The sequence below is a fragment of the Cebus imitator genome, unplaced genomic scaffold (assembly GCF_001604975.1).
Source record: "Cebus imitator isolate Cc_AM_T3 unplaced genomic scaffold, Cebus_imitator-1.0 Scaffold708, whole genome shotgun sequence".
NCBI classification, from domain to species: domain Eukaryota; kingdom Metazoa; phylum Chordata; class Mammalia; order Primates; family Cebidae; genus Cebus; species Cebus imitator.
The window spans coordinates 100,794-123,695 of record NW_016108023.1 but is presented as its reverse complement, the minus strand read 5'-3'; the positions used below and the strand labels follow the sequence as shown (position 1 = coordinate 123,695).

Here is a 22,902-nt window from a genome sequence, read left to right as displayed (position 1 = left end):
CTCTCCACGTCCTCTCCAGCATCTGTTGTCTCCAGATTTTTTAATAATTGCCATTCTAACTGGCATGAGGTGGTATCTCAATGTGGTTTTGATTTGCATTTCTCTAATAATCCGTGATGATGAGCATTTTTTCATATGTTTGTTGGTCTTATATATGTGTTATTTTGAAAAGTGTCTGTTCATATCCTTTTCCCACTTTTGGATGGGTTTGTTTATTTTTTTCTTGTAAATATGTTTTAGTTCTTTGTAGATTCTGGATATTAGCCCTTTGTCTGATGGGTAGATTGCAAAAATTTTTTCTAATTCTGTTGGTTGCCACTTCACTCTAATGATTGTTTCTTTTGCTGTGCAGAAGCTCTAGCGTTTGATTAGGTCCCATTTTTCTGTTTTGGCTTTTGTTGCCAGTGCTTTTGGTGTTTTAGTCATGAAGCCCTTGCCTATGCTAACATCCTGAATGGTTCTGCCTAGATTTTCTTCTAGGGTTTTTATGGTGTTAGGTCTTATGTTTAAGGTTTTTTATTTTCTGGATTCCCACAAGGCAAAACCTGGCAGGTATTAAATCTTATAATCTAGGGTGCTACCATTTTTGTCACATTAATTGCCAATCTGGTGGGTAGGGAGGAGTCCCCTGCCAATTTCCTTTCTGATCTTCCGCTCTTTGTATAGTAACCTATCCCAAACATATTAACTTACAGAAATGGATTCAGCCCATGGTTTCATTTTACATTTTTCTCAGAGTTAAATTTAATGGTTCCTTAAATGACCCATGTACTTCCAGTGGTGTTTTCCCATTCCTCCCAGGGCCTCTTTTACCAGTCCCTTGACATAAGTATAGTGAGTTCATTCATGGCTGTCTCAGTGGTCAGGAGCAATTGATGGGGACCTTCCCAGCTTGGGTGGAGCTTGTTTTCTTCCTAAGTCTTAATTAGCACCAAGTTGCCTGGCCGGAAGTGGTGAACTGCAAACTCAAGAGGCAGAGTTTGAGTCACAAGTCCTTTTAACCTGAGGGATGACAGGGTGGAGAATATAGCCACTATATAATTTCTCAAGAATTAATCCTTGGTTTCCAAAGAAAGAGAAAAGAAAGAGAAAGATAAAAGGAAAGAAAGAGAGAGACTATGAGAGGGAAAAGAAGGAATGTCCTCAATTGTCCCCTACAAATTATTATATGTACTCCCTTATTGGGAAAGGGCTACAAATCTTTCTCTAAGAAAGAACATGCTAGATGTCTGCTGTGTGGAAGTGATAAGAAGTTCTCAATATCCCTCTTACACTGTTAGAAGTTTTTTCTAAAAACTTGAATCAGGATTTAAAGGAGCAGTTGGTTTGCCTCGCCCATGGTCTCCAGGTCTTTCTTCTTCTAACACTCTTGCTGCCCCTTTACCTTCCTTTCCCCTTTTTTGTGAGACATATGGAGAGGACAAGCAAGACATGTGACCCCAGGGCTTTTCAGTGGGTTAGGGCTCTTTACTAGCCTCTTTTTCTTCTTATTTGAGCAGGAAGATGAGTGACGATTCTTTGATCCAGCAGAGAGTGTAACCTATGTCTTCTTGTGAGGATGGGGTTTTATTATTCACATAGAAAATTAAAGCTTGGCACACTCAATCCTTACCTGAGACAAAATTAGGCCAAAACACCAAAGGATTATAAATGGGGTCTCTCTTCAATAACAGCCTCAGGTCTATCTATGGTTTCTGTGGGGAGCTTGGATGGCTGGATGGAGGGGACCACCTATATTGGGTGGGACACATCTCACGTCTCAGCCAGAGTCCCACCCATGCAGGAACAGAGATCCCAGACTGGCTCCCAGATTGTGAGAAACACACTCACCTGTCCAGACTCAAAGAATGGATTTAGAGGCTGAAGAAGAGCAAAAAACCTTTCCCGGCATTGCCTGAGTTTCATTATCTACCTTATTAGGTTATACCCTGGTCCTCTTCCCTGCTTATGTTTCAATATCCCAATAACAAAACTTTCTTTCCTTTTATGGGCTGACACCTCCTCTACATTCTATTTGTTTATTGTGAACTTTTAGTTGCATGAGCTGTGCATTTTTTTTTTTTTTACATTTGCAGGCTAGCTGCCAGTACTTAGATTTATCATGCCTTGAAAATAGACCACTTAAAATGTTTTCTCACATTTTCCAGTGTAGACACTCCCCAATTTTGAAAGTGTTAAGACACCTGGATATTTCAAAGTCCACATGCATTTTCCATTGAAATAATGGTATAGTAATTTCGGTTCCTAGGTCAGCTCATGTAGTCTCAATTAACCTATAACATACTTGAAGTACAGAGCAGGAAGTAAAAATGTAAATGGGAACCCCATTCTCACCGTTCTGAGACCCTGGAAAAGAGCACAGAGTTCCCATTATGAGAAAGGGGAAAGAGCACTGGGCTGGGATCAGAAGACTTTGTCTGTATCAGTTCCTTCTCTGTGCCTCCAGGCCAGAGACCATCTCCTCTGAAGCCAGTGCCAAGGCCCCTGGATGCAGTTCAATCACTTGGCCTTCCATGGGAACTCAGCACATCATTTACTGGAAATGAAATAATAAGTATCTTGCCATATGATCTGATGTCATCATTTTGTTATTTGAACATTTATTTTTCTGTTTTACTGTGTTTTGTTTGAGACTGGGTATCACTTTGTCACCCAGGATGGAATGTAGCACTATGATCTTGGTTCATTGCAGTCTTGACCTCCGAGGACCAAGCAATTCTGCTTCAGCCTCCCAAGTTGCTGAGACTATAGGCACCACATCCTGCTCATAATAGTAATTTTTTTAAAAATTGTAGAGACCAGGGTCTTGCTGGGTGGCCCAAACTGTTCTCAAACTCATGGGCTTAAGCAACCCTCCCACCTCAGCCTCCCAATATTTCAACATTTCTGAGACTCAGTGCCATAAATTAGATGTTTGGGAAAAATAGCCTAGAGACAAGGCTTCTCTTACATTTAAATTGTGTTGCCCTTAGGTCTGTGGATAACTCCTGTTATTTCTGATTTTCCTTTTCTCTCTCTCTCTTTCTTTCTTTCTTTCTTTCTTTCTTTCTTTCTTTCTTTCTTTCTTTCCTCTTTCTTTCTTTCTCTTTCTTTCTTTCTTTTTTCCCTTTCTTTCTTTCTTTCTTTCTCTTTCTTTCTTTCTTTCTTTCTTTCTTTCTTTCTTTCTTTCTTTCTTTCTTTCTTTCTTTCTTTCTTTCTTTCTTTCTTCCTCTTTCTTTCCTTCTTTCTTTCCTTCCCTTTCTTTCTTTCCTTCTTTCTTTCTCTCTCTCTCTTTCTCTCTTTCTCTCTTTTTTTCTTTTTCTTTTTCTTTTTGTATAGTAATGAAAACAATGGGTTTCGTAAAGGGTAGATAGGAAGACATCATGAGGATAGGGACAGAGTTAGAATAATTTACTACTGGGAGAAATTAAGTCTTATGTTTTTAAAAAAGAATTTACACACAAAAAATAGAAACCATCACTTTTTTTTCTTAATTGGTGATGTGATGAAAAGCACTCCTCAATTTCCCCTCTAGTATTTTTTTAGTTAACTCCTACCCTATCTTCCTGGTGTCTCTTTCCCCTCATTAAAAAAAAATTGTTTTTTGTTTCTAGTGTATTTATCACCATCTCACTTACTTTATTTTTTACTGTCTATGTATTGGCCATCCTTTGGCACTCTAGAAAGAAAATACCATCAGGGTAGTGATTTTTGTCTATGTTTTTCAAGACTGTATCTCCAAAGTCTGGATAGTATTGCACATAGTAGGCATTTAATACATACTTAGTGAATAAATAAATGAATGAATTATGGAATGAGGGCAAAAAAGGTATACTTTTCTTCAGATCTAAATGAAATAGACATTTCAAAGTATATGTTGAGGTATCTACTGAAGACAAATTTTGAAATATGAAACTCAGTAGGAGAAATTTTTCTTTTCTTTTCTTTTTTTTGTCAGAAAAACTAACATAAGGAGACCCAACACCCAGACTACTACCCAACAGATTCAGTAACCAAGGTGATTGCCTAGATAGAGATGCTATTGACATATTAGAAGTAAACATGTATAAAGGAGGAATGCTTCTTGTATTTCTACTTAGGCCTGGGAAATGTCTGGCACAATGGAAAATACCCTGAGGCAGAAGCCACCAGGCCTCCAGAATCAGTGGATTCTTGCTCTGCCTCTTAGTGCCTGTTGACTTTGACCAACTAAAGGACTTTCCAAACTTCAGATGTCTCACTTATGAAACTGGAATATGGCCCTCTACCTTGCAAGACTATTGTGAGGGTAAAATGAAATGTAAGGAAACTCAGAAAAAGAAAACCTTCAGTAAATGATGGCCATTCCTACTATTGCCATCACTAGCAGGAGCCTTGCTCAAGTCACTGAGCCCCCCTGGGCTCCAGTTCTCTTTTCTACAAAACGAACACATTGGATGAGAATGATTTCAAATAGACTCTGCCAGTCCAAAAATCCTGTATACTCAGTTTTACTCCCTCAAGTATATAACTATGGGGCTTGGTGAACAAAAGCAAGATCTTTAAAAGAGAATCTAGACTTAGCTATAGAGGTTTATTAAATATGATAAATTATCTGTTTATAATTCTTCATTCATGACCCTAAAATATAATTTTCCCTTAATAATATTCTGGAATAAAATTTTCCATGTCTTGGCAAATCAAACTCCAGAAAGTTTTCTAATGTTTGTAACAGGCTAAAAGGGTGCAATATTTTAAAGATAATATAATTTCATGCTGAAATTCCTTTTGTGTTTATGGCTGTGTTTCAGAATAGAATCCCAGAAGAGAGAAGAGTGGCTTAGAAATATCAAGAGATCACATAAGAATCCAGAAGGGTTTCATACACATTTTAATTGATTAACACTTTAAAATTGTTATTCATTGAAAAGTGGGCAAAGGAAATGAACAGATACTTCTCAAAAAAAAACTTATGTGGCTAAAAAACATATGAAAAATCTCATCATCAGTGGTCACTAGAAAAAAGCAAATCACATAGAAACTCTGGTACATTATTGGTGGGAATATAAATTAGTTCCATCATTGTAGAGTGTAAATTATTTCCAGCATTCCACCACAGTGTGGTGTTACTCAAGGATCTAGAAACAGAAACACCATTTGACCCAGAAATCTCATTACTGGGTATATACCCAAAGGTTTATAAATCATTCTATTATGAAGACACATGCACACATATGTTTATTGCAGCACTGTTCACAATAGCAAAGACTTGGAACCAACCCAAATGCCCATCAAAGATAGACTGGATAAAGAAAATGTGGCACATACACACCATGGAATACTGTGGAGCCATAAAAAAAGGATGAGTTCATGTCCTTTGCAGGGACTTGGATGAAGCTGGAAACCATCACTCTTATCAAATTGACACAAGAACAGAAACCCAAACACCTCATGTTCTCACTCATAAGTGGGAGTTGAACAATGAGAACACAAGGACACAGGGAGGGGAACATCACACAGCGGGGTCTGTTGGATGGTGGGGTACTAGGGGAGAGATAACATTAGAAAAAATACCTAATGTAGATGACGAGTTGATGGGTACCGGTAACCACCATGTCACATATATACCTATGTAACAAAACTGCATGTTCTGCACATGTACCACAGAAATTAAAGTGTAAAAAAATTGTTATTCATTTACATGTTCCCACATTTCTACTGCCCCAAACAGGATGAATTTGCCAGTTTGTGAATCACAAAAATAGAAAGAAATGAACTTAAAAAACAAGTTATTTTCCCTTTGGGTAATATGTATCCCATAAGAGAACTTTAAAGCAGCACCTACATAAAAAGATTTACTTGGGATTAGCAGAAAATAATATACTGGTTGCCAATCAGTCTTTAAAAATCCTTTTAAAGAAATTACGTAGTCAAAGAGCTCCTGGGGGGAAAAATCTCTTAATTGTAATACTTCTGAGCAATTCACCCATTGTTTAGGTCATATTCAGATTACACACCCCAACAAATGCACACACAATGCACCACCCACTTCTCCCATATCCTCCTGTAACCACAAAATGTAATGTTTTACTACAACCATGCACACCCATTTTATTTCCATAAAAATAGTGGTTTTATAGTGTCAAAAAAGCAAAGAGCATAATCAGAACAGAAATTAGTCAAAATAAATAAAAATACTTTAAAAATGAAACTTAACCTTACACTCTAATGTATTGTTGCCTAGGTCAACAGCTATTATATTAAACATTCATGTCACATAATTAAATTCAAGTGTCCTAGAAACACCCAACTTACCAATATCCTGGACAAAGAACAGCTGACCCAAGTTAGCCAGATCAGGAACAGGGCAAGCTCTCCTGAGTCTAGAGAACGATTCCCCTGCAATTCCCCTCAGTCTCTTCCTGCTGTATAGCGGTGTTGGAAGTGATTAGAGTAGAAAGAGAAAGTAAGAAACCATGGCCTTGTGTTGTCACAGTATTGTTTTTCCACCATTCTCGAAGAGGACTCAATTTGCCATAAATGTTACAAAGAGGCCTTGGTTCACAGTCAAGTCCATTAAAAGTCTGTTGGACCCACAGTGCAGATGGACTGTACTATTAATACTAGTTTGACCTCACACTTAGAAATAACTCCAGCCCCAGCAGTGCTGTCAGCTCTGTTATGGTTAAATGGATTTGCGGGCGGTCCTGGGAGCCTGCCAATAAGAACATCCTTTCTTCTTCTTCTTCTTTTTTTTTTAAATCAACTAATCATTTATTTACAACATTTTATATAAGTCTGACAAGCAAATTAAAATCTACCTTAACTTTTGAGGTAACACATCTAATAATATCTTATATTTTCAGGTTGGATAAACAGAAGAGATGCTTTGGTCTAAACTTATGGTACAGAGAAAGCCACCATGGCAGTGAAACTAAGTCAGATGATGGTAGAGCTGATGTTCAAGCCCAATATCCTACACACATTCGGTGGCACATTTCCAGGGTATTCTGGAAGATCCTTGTTACTCTGAATCAGTAATTTAAAAGTGAGACATTTTTACTCATATTTAGATACTGTACAAGCTGCATAAATGAATTTAAAGTCAAAGCATGAAACACTCCACTTGATGTATTCAGGGTGTGGGGTTTGTTTGTTTTTAGTGTACTATATAAAAATGAAAGGTTATGTACTCCCTCTGTCTCTCTCCCCCTACATTATCTCTTGATATATACTCTTACAAATAGAAATTCAAGCTTCAGCGTTGGTTTTACAAAGTTTTACACAGTGAGAGACACATAGTAAACCAGTGAACTTTTTAAAGAATTTGCCTTGAAAATGCAATATTCAAATAACTGACACAGCCTTGAATTTTAAACTTACTTTAAAGTATGCCAGATTTGAATCTCTGAATTTATTACCTGATTTCACTGGCTGAAGGTTGACTTGCAGACTGTTTCTAAAAACTGGCATGGAGATAGCCAAGGCTAACATTATGTTAAAGGTTTATTTTGGTCAAACAGTTTTCATGATATAAAGAAACATAACCACATTACTAGAAATTGTATTCAATTTAGGCTGAGATGACAAACATTGATATTCCCCTGCGAAGAATATCAATGGTAAATTTGATGGGAATAGCATTGAAGCTATAAATTGCCTTGGGCAGTATGGCCATTTTTATAATAATCCTATCTATGAGGATGGAATATTTTTCCATTTGTTTGTTTCCTTTCTGATTTCCCTGAGCAGTGATTTGTAGTTATTCTGGAAGAGGTCCTTCACATCCCTTGCTAATTATATACCTATGTATTCTCTTTATAGCAATTGTGAATAAGAGTTCATTCAAGATTTGACTCTCTGCTTGTGTATTGCTGATGTAGGAATGCTTGTAATTTGTGCATGTTGATTTGGCATGCTGAGGCTTTGCCTAAGTTGCTTATCAACTTAAGGAGTTTTGAGGCTGTGATAATGGAGTTTCTAAATGGAGAATTATGTCATCTGTAAACATAGTTTGAATTCCTCTCTTCCTATTTGAATACTCTTTATTTCTTTCCCTTGCCTGATTGCATTGGCTAGAACTTCCAATACTATGTTGAATAGGAGTGTTGAGAAAGGGCATTCTTCTAGCTTTTGCCCATTTAATATCATACTGGCTGTGGGTTTGTCATAAATAGCTCTATTTAGAGATATGTTTCATCAATACCTAGCTTATTGAATGTTTTTGATATGAAAGAATGTTGTATTTTATTGAAATCCTCTTCTGTATCCATTGCAATAATTATGTGGTTTTGCTTTGGTTTTATGTGTTGGATTACATTTATTGATTTACATATCTTAAACCAGCCTTGCCTCTTAGGGAGGAAGTTGACTTGATCATGGTAGATAAGTTTTTTGATGTGTTGCTGGATTCAATTTGCTGGTATTTTATTGAGACTTTTCACATTAATGTTCATCAGGGATATTGGCCTGAAGTTTTCTTTTTGTTCTGTCTCTGCCAGGTTTTTGTATTAGGATCATGCTGGAGTCATAAAATGAGTTAGGGAGGAATACTTCATTTTTAATTATTTGAAGTAGATTCAGAAAGAATGGTACCAGCTCTTCTTTGTACCTCTGATAAAATTCATCTGTGAATATGTCTGGCCCTGGGCTTTTTGTGGGTTGGTAGGGTATTAATTACTGCCTCAATTTAAGAACTTGTTATTGGTCTCTTAAGGGATTTGATTTCTTTTTGGTTTAGTCTTGGGAGTTTGTATATGTTCAGAAATTTATCCATTTTTTTCTAAATTTTTTACTTCATTTGCATAGATGTGTTTGTAGTATTCTCTGATGGTAGTTACTATTTCTGTGGGGTCATTGGTGATATCCTCTTTGTTATTTTTTATTGTGTCTATTTGATTNTTTTTTTTTTTTTTTTTTTTTTTTTCTTATTGTTCTAGCTAGCAGTCTATTTTGTTAGTTTTTTCAAAAATACAGCTCCTGGATTCATTGAAATTTTGGAAGGTTTTTTATGTCTCTATCTCCTTCAGTTCTACTCTGATTTTAGTTATTTCTTGTCTTCTATTCACTTTTGGATTAGTTTGCTCTTACTTCTCTAGTTCTTTTAATTGTGATGTTAGGATGTTGATTTTAAATTTTTCTAGCTTTCTGATGTAGCATTTAGTGCTATAAATTTCCCTCTAACACTGCTTTAGCTGTGTCCCAGAGATTCTGGTGTGTTGTCTCTTTCTTCTCATTGGTTTCAGAGAACTTCTTAATTTCTGCCTTAATTTTATTATTTACCCAAGAAGCAGGAGCAGGTTGTTCAATTTTTATGTAATTGGACAGTTTTGAGCACTGTGATCTGAGAGACTGTTTGTTATTATTTCAGTTATTTTGCATTTGCTGAGGAGTGTTTTACTTCCAACTCTATGGTCAATTTTAGAAATAGTGCCATATGGCACCGAGAAGAATGTATATTGTGTTGATCTGGAGTATTCTGTAGATATTTAGTAGATACATTAGATTCAGAGTTCAAGTCAAGTATCCTTGTTAGTTTTCTGTCTCATGGATCTCTCTCATATTGACAGTGGGATGTTAAAGTCTCCCACTATTATTGTGTGGGAGTCCAAGTCTTTTTTTAGGATTCTAAGAACTTGTTTCATAAATCTGGGTGCTCCTGCATTGGGTACATATATATTTAGGATAGTTACTTCCTGTTGTTGGAATGAGCTCTTTTCCAAGATGTAATGGCCTTCTTTGTCTTTTTTGATCTTTGTGGGTTTAACGTGTGTATTTTCATATTTTCAGAGATTAGGATTGCAACCCCTGCTTTTTTTTTTTTTTTGTTTTGTTCTTTTTTTTTTTTGCTTTCCATTCGCTTGGTACATTTTCCCTCATACCTTGTTTTGAGCCTATTCTGTGCGTATAAGATTGTCTGCTGAATAAAGCACCCTGATCGCTTTGACTCTTTATCCAATTTGCCAGTCTGTGTCTTTTAATTGGAACATTTAGCCTATGTACATTTAAGGTTAATAATCCTATGTGTGAATTTGATCCTATCATCACGATGCTAGTTGGTTATTTTGGAGACAAGTTGATGCAGTTTCTTCATAATGTCGTTTGTCTTTACATATCAGTGTGTTTTTGCAGTTGCTATTTCAGTCCTTTCCCTATTTAGTGCTGCTTTTAGGAGCTCTTGCTAGGCATGGTTGGTGGTGACAAAAATTCCTCAGCATTTCCTTTTCTGTAAAGGATTTTATTTCTCCTTCACTTAGGAATCTTACCTTGGCAGGATATGAAATTCTGGGCTGAAATTCTTTCCTTTAAGAATGTTGAGTATTGGTCCTTATTCTCTACTGGTTTGTAGGTTTCTGCTGATATGCCTGCAGTTAGCATGATGGGCTTTCCTTTGTAGGTGACCTGGCCTCTCTCTCTGGCTTCCCTTAACATTTTTTTCTTCATTTTAAGCTTGGAGAATCTGAGAATTATTTGTCTAAAGGTTGATCTTCTTATGGAGTATCTTTGTGTTTGTTGTTCTTTATATTTCCTTAAAATGCATGTTGGACCACTTTGCTACACTGGCAGATTTCTCCTGGATAATGTCTGAAGTGAGTTTTCCAGTTTGGTTCCATTCTCCCCATTTCCTTCAGGTACTCCAATCAATCGTAGGTTCAGGTTCTTTACATAATCCCATTATTTTGGAGGCTTTGTTTGTTCTTTTTCATTCTTCTTTCCCTAATCTTATCTGCACAACTTATTTCAGCAAGGTGGCTTTGAAACTCATATCCTTTCTTCTGTGTGGTTGATTTGGCTGTGATACTTATGCATGCTTCACAAACTTCTTGTACTGTGTTCTTCATCTCTATCAGGTCACTTATATTCCTCTCTAAACTGGTTATTCTAATTAACAGCTCCTTGAACCCTTAATCAAGGCTCTTAGCTTCTTTGCATTGAGTTAGAACATGCTTCTTTAGCTCAGTGGACTTTCTTATTACCCACCATCTGAAATCTCCTTCTGTTATTTTATCCATCTCATCCCCCATCCAGTTCTGTGCCCTTGATGGAGAGGCACTGCTATCATTCGGGGGAAAAGAGGCACTCTGCCCTTCTCGATTTTCATGTTTTTTTCACTGATTCTTTTTCATCTTTATGGGTTTGTTTAGTTTCAGTCTTTGAGGCTGCTGAGACTTGAATAGGATTTTTGGGGGAACATTTTGCTATTGATGATGCTGTTGTTGTGCTTTCTATTTGTTTTTCTTTCAATGGTCAGATCCCTCTTCTGTACGGACGCTGTGATTTTCTGTGGGTCCACTTTGGGCCCTATTTATCTGGTTTGCTCCTGTTCCTGGAGATGTTACTCAAAGAGTCTGGGGCACAGCAACGATGGCTGCCTGCTCCTTCTTCTGAGATCTCTGGCCTCATGGGGCACCAATCTGATGCCAGTAGAATAGCTCCTGTATCAGGATTTGACAACCCCTGTTGGTGGCTCTCATACAACTGAGTGGCATGGGAAATAGGACCCATTTAATGAATCACTTTTATTGTCCCTTGGTGTAGAGGGTATGCTTTGCTGGGGGGAAAATCACTCATCTGGACTGCCCAGATTCCTCATATCTATCAGGAGGAAAGGCTAAGTCTGCTGGTCTCCAGATAGTGTGACCAACCCTTCTTCTGGTGGCTCAGGCCAAAGAGATTAGGGTTCTGATATCTGCAATAACTGAGCCTCTGGCTGGAGTTGAAACTCCTCTGGGAAGGTCCACCCATTGAGGAAAGATGAGTCAAGCCAGAAGTGGCACTCTCGCTGCAGTCTGCCAAGCTGGACTGTGGGGCATATCTCTTGGGACCAAGTCACCCAGCCTTCCTGGCTGCAGCTGGGAAACAGCACAGCCTGGAGTTATAGAGTTGGATGCTGCCTTTCCTGCACCCAAGGAACTTAGTGTATTCGGCAGCTATGAGTCTCAGTGCTTGCTGCTGCCCCTCCCTCAAGGAGTTCAAACTGCTTAGGCAGTAGGTAGCTGCAGTTATGGTGCTGGTCCACCCTGCCTACTGGAACTCATCAGGCTTAAGCAGATTCTAGCTGAGGCTGAGAATCTGCACAACTCCAGAGTTCGGACCCTAGGCCCCAGTGGCACAGATTCCTGAATGGCACCTTCCAATCTGTGGATTGCACAGTTGCATGGAGCATAGTATCCCAAGGTGGATAGCAAGCTCACTCCCTTGTTATTATAAGGCTCCTCTGCCTTATGTGGCTCTCAGGTGGGCTGCTGCACCATCCTGTTCTTGCTTCTTTGTTCTCTCTGGATTATGTCAGCTGCATAGTCAGATCTGAAGAGAGAACCTAGATGCTGTACCTTATTTTAGCAAGGTGGCCTTCAAACTTGAATCATATCACATAGTATTCACATAGTATTATGGTTTTTTTCAGCCAGCAAGGGAAGCAGAGTTCCAATAATTAATGCCATGACTGACATGGGGGAATGAATATTTGCTTCCTGGGGCATGGAGGGAACTAATTGTTGCTGAGCTGGTGGAAAGCTGAAAGCTGGGATTGATTCCAACTTTGCCAACAAGCTGTCAGACAGTTAGCCAAGTGTATTTGTCATATACGCCAGAGCATTTTGACTGTTCTTCTGTCATAGTATTAATACTGAGGAAGGATACCCAGGCATCTGGGATTCCCTCCCTCTCTGTCACCCACTGTGCAGCTCAATAGAATAGAGAGCAGGCCAGCTGGCGCCTCCTGAATCTCCTTCCTGAAAATAACACGCTTGGTCTTGGGGAAACTCTCTGTAAGTCACTACTTTTACTTAAAACAAGATCAAACCAGAAACCTTTTCACATGTGAGTCCTAAAACTGTAAACCAGAACCCTTTCATTTGTGATTCCTGAAATTGTAAACAGAGACCTTTCACATGTGAGTCCTAAAACTGTAAACTGGAACCCTTTCATATGTGATTCCTGAAGTTATAAACTGAAACCCTTTTCATATGTGATTTCTAAAGCTATAAACCTAATATTCTTCCACGTGTAATATCTAAAGTATAAGCCTATATAAAGGCAGAACTTTCCTTTGTTAGATGAGCTGAATTTGGACAAATCATTGCCTCAGCTCCCAGCTGTAATAAACCCTTACCTCCTGTATTCTGTGTTTGGGAGATCCGTTTCCCACGGTTTTTCCTGCTACAATACCATTGGCCTTTTTAGTTGTTATTTTCGGGCTTCTTTTATACCCTTGATAATGTGTAGATTTTTTAAGGATGGGGACTTAACTATTTTCACCAGCACATGGAGTACTGCCTTGCCCTGGAGTGTACCTAGTAAATACAGACTCAATTGACTAGAATCAATTGATTAAAAGTTTTTCTACCTTTTAAAAATTGGATATAAATTCTTTAAATCAAGTTATTTCCTTAAATATTGACATTCTTCCAGTAAACTTGTGTTTATCCATTCCAGAAAATGATGAAGCGGTCTTTCTTTCACTTCATAATATTTAAGATGATAAATTGTATGGCATAGTCTTCAAAACATTAACAGATGCATAAAATGGACTCAAAACAAGTTTTCTGTCCTACTCATATTTATATTTGAATCCTTTTTTCTTCAGTACTGAAATAGTTACCATAGGAACATGTAATATAAATCCTGTATAGGTTGTTTACAGTTCCACATGGGTATAGGAAGAAATGATTATGAAGTGAAAGAAATGACTTGTATACAACATCACTGCATTTCTCTATTTGAAGCTCTATTAATAACATTTCTCTTGAAAAAACAAATTACTTAGTTTTAAATTCAGTACATTATTGTGCATATCACATAATTTCATTTAAAAATCTTTTGCTATAGAATGAGATAAAAAAAAAAGATTTTAATTGCCAGTGTGTGGTGTGAAGTATACAACCAGTGCTCCACATCCTAATTTGTTTTATAATATAAACATTCTTCAAAAGCTTATCTTTTCAAATACAAATATTTTTCATATAACCTTCCCTTTACTTTGTTCAGGTTTCAGTGATTGTATGTGTTCATAAATTTTCATTTAATCATCTATTTTAACTGATGTATAAACTTCATTTTTTAAAAATTTGAGACAGTATAATTTAAATTTTCTTTAAAAAGAATTATAGCCCCTATTTCCCTATTCCCACAGCAATAGGGAAATAGAGGCTATTTTTCTTTTTATAGTCCCTATTAAAAGAGACTATAATAGGGATGTGCCAAATGGTGAATTTGTATGAGTAAATGAGCAGTTCCTACCTTATTAAAGAATACTCGTTCATAATATATTGTCTCAGGTGATAGGAAAATTTAAGTATCATTCAACACAAACACAGGAATGATCTGTAAAACATTTTATTGTCTGCTAATGATACTTTTTTTAGTTACAGAATTTGCTAAGTAAAGTGATTAAGCAAAAATCATTGTGTGCTTGTGTCATTAGTAAAAGCAACTGAAGTGTTTACTTCAGTTCCCCTCTCATATTCTGATCTTTTAATCCTGAAAAGAAATGGCAAAAGGAAAAATTAAAATCATTTACAAATATTCTTAGTGAGTACCATGTACAATAATATGTATGCCTTCAGTTTCATCAGAATAATATACAACCATTTAAGTTGAACTCTACAATTTCCAAAGTTTCTTTGTTCCTTCATTGTGATTAGATATTATGTGTCTATGAAGCCTGCTTCTACTTTCAGGACACTTAAAAACTATTATAATAAAATAACAATGGCTATCTTTGAGTATTTCTTACATGCCAGCTTCCAAGCTCATCACGCTATTTTATTTTCCATAAAAAAAACCCTTAAGAAACTACCAATATTTATACTCAAATTTTACACAAAATAAAACTGAGTTGTAAAGACTTCAAACTATCTGCCAAAAGTCACCTTTCCATAATAGCTTTGTTAAGGTGTAAGCACATTATAAAGATCATGATGTTGGCACATTATAAATACAATGGTTTTAATTATTAATAAAGAGATAAATGAATGCATTTTCTATGCACAGGGAGAAAGGCTTTAGACTAGAATAGCCAATGATATAGGCACCAAATTATTTGTGATTCATTCTACTTTCTCTTCCTTTCCTTCCTTCCTTCCTTCCTCCCTCCCTCCCTTCCTTCCTTCCTTCCTTCCTTCTTCCTTTTCTCCTTCATTCCTTTTTTTCTTCCTTTTATTTCTTTCGAGTTTTACTCTTGTTACCCAGGCTGGTACACAATGGTGGCACAGGCTTGACTCAATACAACCTGTACCTACCAGGTTCAAGCAATTCGTCTGCCTCAGTCTCCCTAGTAGTTGGGATTACAGGCATCTGCCACTATGCCCAGCTAGCTTGTGTTTGTGTATGTGTGTATTTTTAGTAGAGATGTGGTTTTACTGTGTTGGCCAGGCTGAAATTCCTGACCTCAGGTAATCTACCCCTCTGGGCTTCTCAAAGTACGGAGATTACAGGTGTGAGCTATACTGCCCAGCTATTCTCTGTAAACATGCTCACAATTTGAAGTCATATGACATTTATTATGATATTTTTATTCAGAAACTATTTATGTATTTATACTTGGAGAGAGGCTTGAAAATGATCTGATTTTGTCATGTTCACCCATTTAAAAGAAAAGAAAACACTCATTCATCTGAGTAACTTGCAGTACTGCCCCCTGTTTGAGGGCAGAGCCAGAAGTGGAACGTAGCTGTCCTTGCTTTGTAACTTGGCCATTTACATGTCACTTCTCTCTGGTTCTCGGTACTAAGTCAACAATAGCTTGTATAAATTGGAATTATAGTTGGATACATATATGTAATATAATCACATGGTCTCATATACGTAGAAGTAAGACTTTAGGGATGTGAATAAAGTTTGTTTTATTGACTATTCCCATTCATTTGTAAGTGCTTCTCATTATGGAAGATTCAGAGCTAAACTAGAGTAACTTTTTATTAAAAGCTTAATTATCTACAGAATCCGAGCACCAAAAAGGACTCCAACAACATGTTTAGCTTAACCTCCTCCAAGTTAGACTGAAAACTATTGAAAACAGGAAATCTTTCTGTATGTTTTTGAAGAGATTTCCCATGTACCTTTTGTAGTCTGTTCAGATATTTGCACTCTCAAAATTACCCGCTGCCTCTTTTCTTAAGCCTTCAGTGCAACTTTAGCCTATTCTTGTTAGTCAAACCTTTGAAATATAAGGAGAATTGATAGTCTCTTATACTGCTGTCCTTAAACTTAATAGGATTTAGTAATATATATTTCTATAAATGGGTTTTGGTAATATATATATTCTGGTAGAAATTCAGTAATGGTACAATTGAAACCTGCCATAAAAACTGTGATCTTAATTACCAAGCCATTTAGATGAAAGATGTATTTGTTTTTAGTATAAAGGTATAGCATATTGCTTGGACTAATATACTCATATACCTGTAAACTACTGCAACTCTAGAACCTTGGTTGTTTGGAGACCTTGGAACTCTGGGGCCAATTTTGCTGTACCCTTTTCACAGGACTTGCACTGTAGTAGCTTCAAGATATACTCACCACTTCTTCCCGCTTGGTCTTGTCTGTTGATGGCCAAGCTTCCAGAGGCAGATCAGGAAGCATGGGAGGCAGGGGCTGCATGGGGAACATCGGAGGCAGAGGTGGCTGTGGCGGCAGGGGCTGCATGGGGTGCACAGGTGGCTGGGGCTGCATGGGCTGGTGAGGCTGTGGCTGAACAGTCTGGGGCTGGAAGGGCTGCTGGGCGGGCGGAGGGAAATTTGGCTGGTGGTGATGGGTTGGAATCATGGAGTGTTGGCCAGGAACGGGCATCATTGGTTGCTGGGGGACCAGAGGCTGCTGAGCTGGCACCACTGGGATGTGGTGATGAGGCTGCAGGGTGTGAGTCGGGGGGTGCTGTTGGGACAGCACAGGGATGAGTTGGTGGTGCAGCCATCCACCCATGGGCTCGTAACCATAGGAAGGATACTGGTGAGAAACAGAGAGGCAGGTTTACCATTGGCTTAGGTGACTGCAGCCAGAGAATCAGCAGTGTTTTCTTTGCCACTATGTTCATAGGAATATTTTATTCATTTTACCTTTCCAATAGGTAACCATGTAAAATGATAGGAGTTTTTACAAACTAAATTTCCCATTAGTGTCTGTATGTGGAGTACATATGATATTTTCTTAAAATGGGAATTTAAATGCATGCCTATTATATTCATGGAATAAAGAACAAAATATCTACGTACTGGTGGCCTTATCATGCTCTGGTACCACTTCAAAGGCGTGAGCACCTTAAGAGAAAGAAATATTAGAATGCATTTGATTTAATTAACTTTCATCCAATGCAGAAACTCACTGATGCAGTATGAAATACAGATGCACTATATACAATCCTACCAATATTGATAGCCTGAGAATATAAGTTCTATAAAAGAAAGAAGGTAAACATTTGTTGGGTGCTTCCTGTGTGTCAGGCACTGTGTTTACATTCATCACACATATTTTTCATGTTTTTTTCATATGCTAGGAGGCAAGTATTATTGAGGCAAATATTATTACTCTCACTTTTTAGGTAAGGTATTGGGGAATTAAAGAGGTTCATTAACTTGACTGAGGGTACAAAGGAAGTAAATCTGTTTAATTCTATAGCTCCCATTTTTCATTAAGAGCAAAGCAAACATAAAATTATGGCATAATATGACATAATGTTAATTTCGTTTGTCCTTTGATGTCGCAATGGGGAAAAGAGAGGTGGAAATACAGTCCCTCATCCTAAAAATGCAGATTTACTGATCAAATTTGTCAGTCTTTTAGGTTTAATAGAAAACTTTGCCTCGAATTTTTACTAACATTTTTCTTCAGCTTATATAAGTAAATAAATTCACAGATTGTTACCTGAACTTGTGAGAGAAGTAAAATTTTATTCCTTTCTGAACAGTATACACTTGGTTAACCTCAGGTTTGAGGATTCTTTATATAGTAATACAGTGTTTAATAATTAGTAACCTTGTTCATATTATATTTGACAAAGCAGTTTTTATATTTGTTATCTATATTACTCTCCAAACAACATTTTGAAATGTGATTATTATGGTAATTTCCCTTCTCCAGATGTGGAAACCAGGGTTCCAAAGAGAGGAAATGATTTCCCCAAAGTCATATAGTAAGAGATTGAGGAGAACTTCAAATCATGACTTCCAAAACTGACGCATTCCATTGTTCTGCGTCTCTCATATATCACTCGGTGACTAATATTTCAATAGCACCAAATGAGAGATACATATAAAGTATGACTGTCTTAACATTAAGAATTTTTTGATCTGGAAAGAATCCTAAATAACAACAAACCTAATCCTTACATTTTACCACCTGGGATAGAACCAAGCTGGTCAGTCAAGGTTGATTTTTTGCCCTATCATGAAGCATTCCTGAGCAATCGTTCATGATGAGTAAGCCTATGACCATATTTAGGAAGAGAGACTGAGTTAGAGTGGCCAGGCAGGAGGGTGCTGGGACAACAGAGGCTTGAGGCCCACTATCAGCACTTAAACTGGGAAGCTGATGGTAGAAGCTATAAAATCAAGACCACTTGAGAAACCACTTTATTTGGGATGAAGAATCAACCCACTATTCTTTAGAGAGCCCAGGGCACTGTTCATGCAAAAAGTGATCAAAATTAGAAAAGAGAAAAATTACCTCATAGCTGAAGTTGATATAACCAGGGTGCCCAGGATGAGGTGGTAGCTTTTATAGGGAGGAGGAGAGGAGAATCGAAAGAGAGAGGAAGGGAGAGAGTGAAGGAAGGGAAGAGAGAGGAAGATATTAAGTCAATATGCAATTGTTCACATTAAAGGAGACTGAAGCTACTTTTTAAAAATCTATATAGTGCAGAATATATTTGTGATCTGTTTTTAGTTTGGACAAATGTACCATGTAGAAGAGGAGACCTCTGAGTTTAAAGAGGCCCAGAACAGCTAAATGACTCTCCCTGGCGTTATAGTCTTATGTTTGGAGACCTGGAAGCAGAAACCAGGACACATTTATTCTCCAGTGATTAGATGGTGTCCTTCCCCCATCCCCAGTGTTGTCAATGAATCTTACCCTATCCTGTCCAAGAGTTTACTTGCTGATCAAACTGATCTCTCCCCATGGTGGGGAGAGAAGTATGTTTCTCTTACACAATATAGAAATATCAACAAGCAAAGAAGTGTGTCACAGACGTTCCCCTGTAGCCTGGAGGTGATCAAGTACTTTAAGTATAAATGCGTTTCTTCAAAATTGGAAGCAATGTAAACAACACATCCATACAACAAAAGAAGTCACAGAAGCAACCACAAGGTGGAAATTAATAAATGCCAGGACAAGATGGGTAGAACAAAATAGAAAAGTATAAATCCCATGGAAATGAAAGTTGATTTATGATGTTTAGGCCAATTTTTTTTTATTATTCTCTCAATGTTTATATGGCAGAAAAAAATTTAAGTTAAAAATAAAAGGCCATCTGAGTGATGACTTGAATTAGGACTGTATATCCTCTCAAAAGTCGGGGCCAAGTGTTTGGTACTTGCATTGTGGAACTCTGGTTGTGCCTGGGGTCCAGGTGAGGGAGAAGATAGACATCATGAAAAAAATATCCCTCAGACATTAACTTCATTTAGGATTGGTTATATTACATTCTTTAAAAATTCTTACATTTCATAGGAGGGTTTATTCATTCTCATCTGGATATGAATAGTTTTAGTCAGATCGTAAACCATCTTATCAATACCATCTTAGAGAGTGGGAAAAGGGGTGAATTTGTAATGCTGGGACTCCTCAGGAGACTAGGGATTGCCACAATGCAGGAAGTCAGAGCACAGAATCTTGATTCTGTGGCTGAGACAGGAAGAGAGGAGGTAGGTGTGAAGCTTGCTGGCTTCTGGTTGTATCAGCTGCTATTTATGCCACCAAAAAGTAGATGCAGCCTGCTTGGCATGCATGTAATTTAAGTTATCTGCCCTTATGCACCTGTGTCCATTCAGAGTGGGTCTGACACGCCATTCTTTAATAAATTTAAATACAAAATATATCACTATGTATTGTGTGTAGGCAGGATCCTGGGCAACCACAAGAAAGACACATACCAAAAGGGTGGGGCTTCAGATAACAGGAAGATATTCCTAGAAGTGGGTTCCTAACACAGAAATCTTACTCTCTGAGGGGTAACAGCTGTAATATGTGGAGGGCAAGAAGAGATCTGGAAATTTGAGAGAAATAGGGTTTTAGGCCAAACTGGCATTTTTGTTAGATTTTTACAAGGCTAAATAAGCACTTTCTCTGGAGACATTTCAAAGATCTCTTTCAAAAGCTTCCTCTATCTATAAATGGGTTGTATTACTACAACCTAATGGTGTCAACAGAAACTCCTGGGTGCTTGTAAAACTTCAGAGTTATGGGCCCAACCCCAGCTGTACCAAATCAGAGCCTCTAGTGGGAGCTTCTAAAAAGCTATTTTATTTATTTAATTAATTGATTTGTTTTGTAATTTTTGTGGGTACATAATAGTTATATACATTCCTAGTGTACAATGTGATGTTTTAATATATGCTTACAATGTGGAAAGACTAAATGAGGCTAATCAATAGAACTATTCAGCCTTAAAAGGGGAGGAAATCCTTTCATTTGCAAAGATGTGAATAAGCATGAAAGACATGATAACCAAAATAAGATAGGAAGAGATAATCTATTTTTTTTTTGCTCCTACAATGTTTCTTGAACACATAGATGTTTTGGGTCATCTGAGCTTAAATTGCTTTAAGCCCTAAAGTTTCCCAAGTGTGGATAGATTCTTATTTCCAAGTTTGTAAATTGGACACCAACTTATGCAAATAATATTTTACTCACAGGCATGGCAAAAGCTGCTCCCACAAGGCAGGCAAACAAAATCCAGGTCCCCATTTCTTAATGGTTCTGAAATGAAAGTCAACAACTGCTTTTCTCATCTCCTCTCAAACATGTACATCATAAAGGTGCCTTAAAAAATGTGATCTGCATTTGTCTGAGGGTAGCAAATAGGTTGAGATTATTTTTTGCAAGGTTAATTTGTTCATATTTGATTTCAAGTTCTCAGTCCATTTTATTGTTTTGGAGTCACAGTAGTTAACATAAAATCATTTTTCTTTTAGGATGTGAACTGAAGAAGTTTAGGAAAATAAATCATGTCCTTCCTGTCTGTCTGTAGGATCCCCTAAAGCCATATAAACTAACGGTAATTTTTAATTAATAATTGAAGGAACAAGTTTGGTTCTTAAGATTCAAGAGCTCATCAATGTATTTACCTATTACTACATAGCATTTCATCACCTTAAAATGAGAAGCTGAGAAATATTTTTTGTATTATCCACCTAAGTATTGATATTGTTAAAATCAAAGACTGATTATTTGAGGAAAAAAAAAATCTAAGTTATTTGCCAAAACAGATTAAGAAGTGACAGGAATTTAGTTCTAAATGTTCCAACCTTATAGAACTTCAGGGAAGCAAAATGTCTGAGGTCAGAGGGTCTGCATGGCAAAATATGAGGCTAAATGGAAAGGCAAAGAAAACAATAATCTGTGAATTTATTGATTCTTCAATAAATTTTGGATAATTTCTATCTCAAAGATTTTATCTTTATTTAATAGTATCTTCCTTTTGACATGCGTTCTAATTTAATTACTCTACAAATTAGAGATGTGAGATATGAATTAAATGCTATGTCAAGATATGCGCAATACCTCATAGCTCAAATTATTCACTAACTTTAAAATTTTTTAAGTAAATGACATTAATTTTGTTAAAGATAGTGAATATAATATGTGGAAATGCTGATATGACAACAACATTGATGTCATTCTATTCTAAATATGTTATTAAAGTTGAATTTTTAAAAAGAGATAAAGTTTTAGTTGATGGTATCAGTAATAAATAAGATATTATTTGATATATTTAACACAAAAATCTGTTCAAAGTAATAAACACAGCCATAAACTATTATTTCAATTTAATTTACAAGTAATTAAAATAAAAATTTGTTGTGAGTTTGGCTTCCAGGAACTCCTTTTGGGTTCTAAAATTAAAATCTAAATACACATATATACAAATACTTTCATGCATTATAAAGTGAAAAAATAGTTATATAATTACAGTCAAATTTAATTATGAACCAACAGAAGTAACTAATTCTTACATCATAAAGTATTAGAAATATGGAATATATTTGCCTCTAAGAATAGGAATTACAGAAAACAAGTAAGCAGAATAAAAATGATACAAAATAATGTGTAAAATCCACATACCTTTCAATATATTCAGAGAAACTTTCTTTGTGCAACACAGGAAGGCTTGATCCTCTAGATTTTCTTTAACTATGAACTCAATTTATATCATTCAGGGTATCCACAATAACCAATCAGATTTGTGAAGAAAAAATTTGTTGAGTATGACTGAAAATTTCTGTATCATCATAATTTTTTTGCAACCATGGCTAAATGTAAGGTAGCATATTGTGATTAGTCCATATAGTCTTTCATTATGGGCAATAATATGTTAACAGGCAAAAGGAGCTTCATTGCACTGTTTTTAAGTTAGCAAATTAGTAGCTTACACATGCCAAAACATTCAGACTTATGTTTAAGACAGTCTTATATCATTGCCTGTGATCAATTAAAATTTTAAAATCACTACAGCTCTGTTTTCTGTTTTCCTTAAGATATGTGTTTTGTTCCCCGTAGCTACTCTATTGTCACCACTCTGTTCAAAATCTCTCCAGAGTGATCTGCAACTATTTGCTATTCCAAACAACCAACATTCAAGCTTATCATAGTAGCAAAATTTTTATGCACGATTCAACAGGAAGGACAAAAGGTATTTTACACATTGGACAGCACACATAAAAATATATTTAAATACTTAAGAATACCTATCAGAAAGCATATTGCCCTGGCTACCTCATCCTATAT

The 22,902-nt window shown here is 36.7% G+C and overlaps 1 protein-coding gene across 2 annotated transcripts; it reads right to left on the bottom strand.

The window, feature by feature from the left end:
• Positions 1-14,286: 14,286 nt before the first annotated feature.
• Positions 14,287-22,339, bottom strand: AMELY (amelogenin Y-linked). Of its 2 annotated transcripts, XM_017518860.2 has the most exons (6): positions 22,240-22,339; positions 20,809-20,874; positions 18,622-18,669; positions 17,172-17,216; positions 16,480-16,905; positions 14,287-14,439 (listed from the first exon to the last, which is right to left on the bottom strand). In XM_017518860.2, the coding sequence occupies exons 2-6, from the start codon at positions 20,860-20,862 to the stop codon at positions 14,434-14,436; spliced, it is 579 nt and encodes a 192-aa protein (XP_017374349.1). In that variant the 5' UTR covers positions 20,863-20,874; positions 22,240-22,339; the 3' UTR covers positions 14,287-14,433. The 2 variants fall into 2 exon arrangements, with proteins under 2 accessions (XP_017374349.1, XP_017374350.1); XM_017518861.1 differs by lacking the exon at positions 18,622-18,669 and having other exon boundaries at positions 14,292-14,439; positions 22,240-22,293.
• Between the last annotated feature and the right edge of the window lie 563 nt (positions 22,340-22,902).